Source organism: Erinaceus europaeus, chromosome 2 (genome assembly GCF_950295315.1).
Source record: "Erinaceus europaeus chromosome 2, mEriEur2.1, whole genome shotgun sequence".
Lineage (NCBI taxonomy): Eukaryota > Metazoa > Chordata > Mammalia > Eulipotyphla > Erinaceidae > Erinaceus > Erinaceus europaeus.
Window position 1 is genome coordinate 134,816,723 of NC_080163.1, and position 6,912 is coordinate 134,823,634.

The following is a 6,912-nucleotide window of genomic DNA, read 5'->3' on the forward strand; positions in this document are numbered from 1 at the left end:
TTGTGTCTAAGGCAAAAATTGATTTCACCATATACACGTTACCTGAGGTCATTCTGTTTCTTGCTATTTCAACTTTTCTTTTTTCATTCTTGGTTCTCTTATGTATATGAGAATTATTTCCATAGCTGACATATTGGTCTGAAAAGCTACCTATTTGGAGATGAATGCAAAAGTTAATTTGTAGGATGTAGTTTTAGCAGTAAATAAATGAAACTTATTATAAGCACTTATGTGATAATCCATGAGATGCATTAAAGATCACTATTGCGCTGGTGTAATAGCTCAACTTGATAGTGTGCTTTTTTGTCATGTGCATGATCCAGATTTGAGCCTGGTCCCCACTGCACTGAAGAAAGTTTCAGTCTCTTGCTTTTTCTGTCTCTATTTAAAAAACAAAAAACTGTGAGATGTGTTTCTCTCCTCTCCTCTCCCGGATCAACTAGGAATACCAAAGGAGACCACCTGGGACCAAAACAAGACAGGACTAGAATGACTTCAGGAGCCCACCAAATCACCGGTGAGTGCAAACACGTGTGGCTGGTGGACAGAGAGGAGCCTAGAGAGAGATTAAGTGATTGGTAACAGTCCGGAGGTTTATCAGTTGAGACACCACTTCCAGTCTGTTCCACCAACAAGGGACGGCTGAAGGGAGGAGAGGACTCCCCGGAGACTCACCAAGTGCAACCCTGAGTCTCCATTGCTACTGCCCTCAGAATCTGGAGCAGCGGCAGGAAGGCCCTGTGCTGACACCAGGGGACAGAGAACTAACCAGGAAACTCAGGAGAAGACCTATACCTCCGTGGCATAGTAGTGGGGCTGTGAAAGTCTCTTTGCATAACTACTGGATTATCTCTGCCACACCCTGCTTTATCTCTTGGTCAGAAGTCAGTGATTAAGCTAAGAAGCCTACTTAAAGTTTTTTAAAAAAAATGCTAGTAGTGATGTAGCACTCATTAATCAGCTCTTTTGCTCTGGAGAAGTTATAACACCAACATCTCAAAAGTACATCTGATGATTGTTGCAACACTGAGAAGGTAGAAAATTAAAATCATTTAATAGATTCTATTCCTTTTAAAAACAGTTAATGTATTTATTGGATAGAGACAGAAGTAAATCAAGATGGGGAGATAGAGATAGGGAAAGAGAGATATCTGCAGTACTGCTTCACTTCTCATGAAGTTTCTCCTCTGCAGGTATGGACAGAGAACTTTAACCCAGGTCTTTGCACATGGAAATTTAGGCACTCAGCCAGTTGTGCCACTGCCTGGCACCCAAGAGATTCTATTCTAAGTATAATATTCTTCTTTGTGTCTTGTTAGTTTGTAATGGTAGAGTTCAGAAGGTTACCATTAATATTTGTTCAGATATTTATTTATGTACATAGTGTGAGACACAAGGACTGGCACAAGGATCCCAGTTGAGAGCCCCCGGCTCCCCACCTATAGTGGGGGGTCACTTCACAGGCAGTGAAGCAGGTCTGCAGCTGTCTATTGTTCTCTCTCTCATCAGCATGTCTCTAGAATGTGTATTTTCCTCTCTTCTATATCCCTGCTTTGTCTCAATTTGCCCATCTTCTTGAAAAAAAAAAAAAAAAAAGGCTTTTGATAGCAGGAAGGTCCATCACTTACCAGCCTGACAAATGAAATAATGCGCCTGTGAGCATAAGTCCTTTTCTAATGAGAGCCTGTTGAAGCTTCTAGACATACAAGTGCACCTGTTGGGCTTTATGGCCCAGGAGTCTGCACCATCTGCTAAAAAGACCATACCCAGATGAGCCTCATATTCAACTATACAACACAATTTTGAAAATATCTACATAACAAAATAATTATAATTACTTAGCAAATTTTTAATATTTTTTATCTTTATTGGGGGGTTAATGGTTTATAGTCAATAGTAAAATACAGTAGTTTGTACATGTGTAACATTTCTCAGTTTTCCACATAACAGTTCAACCCCCTCTAGGTCCTCCTCTACTATCATGTTCTAGGACCTAAGCCCTCTCCCCCACCCCAGAGTCTTTTATTTTTAAATTTCTTTATTGAGGGATATTTGTTTTACAGTTGACAGTAAAATACAATAGTTTGTACATGCATAACATTTCCCATTTAAAAAATATTTATTTATTCATTCCCTTTTGTTGCCCTTGTTCTTTTATTGTTGTAGTTATTATTGATATCGTCACTGGATAGGACAGAGAGAAGTGGAGAGAGGCGAGGAAGACAGAGAGGGGGAGAGAAAGGTAGACACCTGCAGACTTGCTTCACCGCCTATGAAGCAACTCCCTTGCAGGTGGGGAGCGAGGAGCTCGAACTGGGATCCTTACACTGGTCCTTGTGCTTTGCGCCACCTGCACTACCACCGACTCCCCCCAGTTTTCTTTTAAAAATATTTTTATTAATTTTATTATTTGATAGAGACAGAGAAACTGAGAGAGGAGATGGAGAGAAACCTTCAGCCCTGTTTTACCACTAGTGAAGCTTTCCCCTCGCAGGTGGGGACCGGGGTTTGAACCTGGGTCCTTGTGCGTTGTTATGAGTGTGCTTAACCAGCTTCACCACCACCTGGCCCCCATTTCCCAGTTTTCCACATAACAATTCAACCCCAACTAGGCCCTCTCCCATCATGTTCCAGGACCTGAACCCTTTTCCTCCTTTCTCCCCGTCCCCAGAGTCTTTTTTGGTACAATACACCAACTTCGTAAATTACTTTATGATTAAGTAATTATAGGGAAGTAATTAATCCCCTAAATTCTGTTTTAGGAATTTGAAGCTGAGGATGATGAAAAGATACTTATCAGGAAAAAAGTGACCATAAAAGATTTCCTACTTTGGGCTGGGGGGTAGACAGCAGAATGGTTATGCAAAGAGACTCTCATGCCTGAGGCTCTTAAGTCCCAGGTTCAAACCACTGTACCACCATAAACCAGAGCTTAGCAGTCCTCTGGTAAAGAGAGAAAAAGAGAGAGAGAGAGAGAAAGGGAAAGAAAAAAACCCCCCAAATATTTCCTACTTTCTGGGAGTCAGGTGTTAGTGCAGCGGGTTAAGCTTTGGTGGCACAACGCATAAGGATCCCCATTCAATCTCCTGGCTCCCCACCTGCAGGGGCTTCGATTCACAAGCAGTGAAGCAGGTCTGCAGGTGTCTGTCTTTCTCTCCCTCTCTCTGTCTTCCCCCCATCTCCATTTCTCTCTGTCCTATCCAACAATGACAACATCTATAACAACAACAATAATAGCTACAACAATGAAACAACCAGGGCAACAAAAGGGAATAAATATTTTTTAAAAATTAAAAAAAAAAAAGATTTCCTACTTTCTGATTCCACTCACTTCTGTGTTAACTATCAAGCTCAAGAAAAAATTACCAAAGTCATGGACCCCTAGAAACACACCTAAATAGACTTCCTAGCTTCTTACCACCCTAAAATCCCTATGCTCACCTAGTCTATTCCTACTTTCTAGTTCCTGTTTATTAGACATTTTTTCCTGCTTCATTTTAACTGTCCTTCAGACACCATGTTGCAGATGCTACTATGATTCCATCCTGAATTCCCTGGGCAGATGACTTCACCACTGTGCCCCAGAACCTCACCTCTCCTGAGCCCTACACCATTAGGAAAAGATAGAAACAGGCTGGGCATAAGGATAGACTTGCCAATGCCAATGTCCAACAGAGAAGCAATTACAGAAGCCAGAACTCCCATTTTCTGTACTCCCCAAAATTTTGAGTCCATACTCCCAGAGGGGGAGAAATGTTAGGGGCTCTGGAAACCAATCCATCCGGACTTAGAGAGAGAAGAGAAAAAAAGAAAGATATTTGGTAGTAGTAATAGGTGTATGTTTGACTTAGAAAGGAAGAGGGATGGGGCTGGGCAGTGGTGCAGTGGGTTAAGTGCACATGGAATGAAGCGAAGGGCAAGAACCAGTACAAGCCCTGGCTCCCCACCTGCAGGAGGGTCACCTCACAAGCAGTGAAGCAGGTCTGCAGGTGTCTATCTTTCTCTCCTCCTCTCTGTTTTCCCTTCCTCTCTCCATTTCTCTCTGTCCTATCCAACAGCAATGGCAACAACAACAATAATAACAACGGAGGCAACAAGGGCAACACAATTGGAAAAAAATGGCCTCTAAGAGCAGTGGATTCACAGTGCAGGCCTCGAGCCCCAGCAATAACCCTGGAGGCAAAAAAAAAAAAAAAAAGTCAACCCATATCTGTGACCTTGGGAGAACTACTGCAGTTTCCAAAGGAGGAAGCGGGGACACAGAACTCTGGTGGGAATAGTGTGGAATTATACCTGTTATCTTGTAATTTCAATACTAATCACTAATAAACAATGAAATTATGAAAAAAATTTCTACTCAAGCATGAAGTCCCAAATTCAGTCTCTGCTGCCCTGCACTCCCACCCCCCAGTGATGATCTGTTTCTTTCTCCTCCTCTTTCTCACAAATAAACAAATCTATTTTTTAAAATTACTATTGCAGAACTTTGTGTAATACTTTCAGTGAATTATTAGATAAGCGAACTTTTAAGATACTTACCATCTTTGCCACACAGACAAATCAAAGGCTATAACACAAAATGGAAGCATTTTAGAAGAACAATGGTAATGAAACAATGAATGAATTTTCGTGGTACACCAACAACAACAACAACAACAAAAATATCTAAGTTTTTTCCTGTCTCTTGTCCCAGAATAAAAGAAAGTTTCCTTCTTCAACATCAAACCTCAGATCCTTACCTGGGTTGTTTTTATCTTGAGGTTTCCTCGGCAGCATTATGTTTTGCCCAATCCACCATTTCTTCCCGTTCTCCAGATAGTTTGATAGAAGCCCTTCAACATCCTGGTTCCAAGTATAAGCAAGGTGCCCTCCTTGGGCATAACAGTAATTTTTTGCTTCCTCCAAGATGCAGGGAAATCTATTCAGTTGGTAACAATGTTTTTTTCCTTGTTGCTGGGAGCTACTTAGCATACTTCCTAGAATGATACCTGTTCTAAGGTGTAACCAAAGCCAGGAACTTCCTCTGAAGAACATTTTCTCTGCGAACAGTGAGTAGAGGAAACATGGAGCTCAGCAGCTGCTTGGTCCTTTAAATATATTCTTGGTAGGTTCGTTTGATTCATTCACTGTTATTACTAGGAACTGGAAATGACTAGTTAAGGACACAAAAGGGTTTTGTTTGCTGTTGTTTTATGAACCAGGTGTAGTTACCATAAGCTAAAAACAAATAATAAAGATCAATAAGACCATGGACCTTTCTGGCTGGGGCATCAACATCTGTATTTACACAATTCACTGTGCCTTCAGCTTTGTAATAGATGGTTATTTACTAGGTTTAAACTATAAGGGGCTAGGAAATGGAGACTACTTAATGTTGCTGCTAAAAAAAAATTGAGTAACGTGTTTTTTAAACTAAATTATTCTTGCAGGCTCCTAAGATGGATTTAAATCATTGTATTCTGCTTTGTAAAATAAATAAAAATAAATCTAGGCACAGTTTACACTAGAGATCTGACACAATGATACAAACCAAAATTTTCTTTTTGATGAAAGGAAGAGACAAATTAAATATAAACAAAACTGAAAACCAATGAAACAAATTTTGCTGGATCAAGTAGCCTCTTGTAGGTAAGCATGACTCAGAGCTATGACACACCACACAGGTTCTTTTGAATTTAGCAAGCACATTACTTCTGATTTCAAGGAAGTTTCAATTCTCTCTCACTACTTCTTTTCTATTAAATTTACTGAAAAGCCTTTGTTCACCTAACAATAACATGCTCTCCTAAAGCACATCCATTATTTTTATTTTAGTCATTTCTCTTTCCTGGTACCAAAATGTGACCATTAATACAAATAAACCCGGGCACCAAAATTGTTTGGCAAATTCCAGGGTTATGTTGGTTACCCAAATGATATATATGTAACAACCTCAAAAAAAAAAAAATGGTATGGAAGTGGACACACAAATTAGAATTTTTCTGAAGCACAGACCCCAAGAACACATCCTTCAGTTTAAAACACACTGAAGCAATCAAATGAACAGAAAAATGATCAAAGTTTCAAGAAGTCAGTTTGATAAGACCAAGAGTAATTGTTATTGTTGTTGGATAGGACAGAGAGAAATGGAGAGAGGAGAGGAAGACAGAGAGGAGGAGAGAAAGATAAACACCTGCAGACCTGCTTCACCGCTTGTGAAGTGACTCCACTGCAGGTGGAGAGCCAGGGGCTTGAACCAGGATCCTTACTCCTGTCCTTGTGCTTTGTGCCACGTGCGCTTAGCCAGCTGCACTACCGCCTGACTCCCTCTCCCATTTCTCTCTAATTCTCTCTAATTTCAATTTCTCTGTCCTATTAAGTAGGAAGAAAAGAAAGAAGAGAGAGAGAGAATATGGCTGGTCGGAGAGGTGGATTCCTAGTGCAGGTACCGAGCCGCAGTGATAACTCTGGTGGCAATTAAAAAATTAAGCAACCGACCAAAAATAAAACAACAAAACAAAACAAACAAAACCAGGACAGTCAGGATTAGAGAGCATAATGATTATGCAGAGATTCATGCCTGAGGCTCCGAAGTTCCAGGTTCAATCTCCACCCCACCATAAGTAGAGCTGAGCAGTGCTCTATCTAGTAAAAAACAAAACAGCCCAGTTGTTTGTCTGCTTTGCCATATGCCGAAAGCCATTTGATCTCCCCCCACTCCACTGAAGGAAGCCTTGGTGCTTTGTATTTATTATAATTTATTTCCCCCCCTCTCTCTTAAAGTAAATAAGTCGGCTTAGAGGTGTGAAGTCGCAGTGTTAATAAAATAGAAATAAAAAGTCTCAGGTGAGAGAGAGGTAGTTCACCCGGTACTTTTACAGGGTTGGATCACCACCACGACAAGGAGGTGCCCTGAAACCCGCCAGAGGAACC

General features: G+C 40.8%; 1 protein-coding gene across 1 annotated transcript in view; it reads right to left on the reverse strand.

Annotated features, from left to right (window-relative positions):
- The window catches only part of PKD1L3 (polycystin 1 like 3, transient receptor potential channel interacting), an 88,724-nt gene extending 83,690 nt beyond the window's left edge, over positions 1-5,034 (reverse strand). The window contains 3 exon segments of the mRNA XM_060172042.1: positions 43-146; positions 1,625-1,751; positions 4,740-5,034. Of these exon segments, the coding sequence (XP_060028025.1) occupies positions 43-146; positions 1,625-1,751; positions 4,740-5,034 (526 nt within the window).
- Between the last annotated feature and the right edge of the window lie 1,878 nt (positions 5,035-6,912).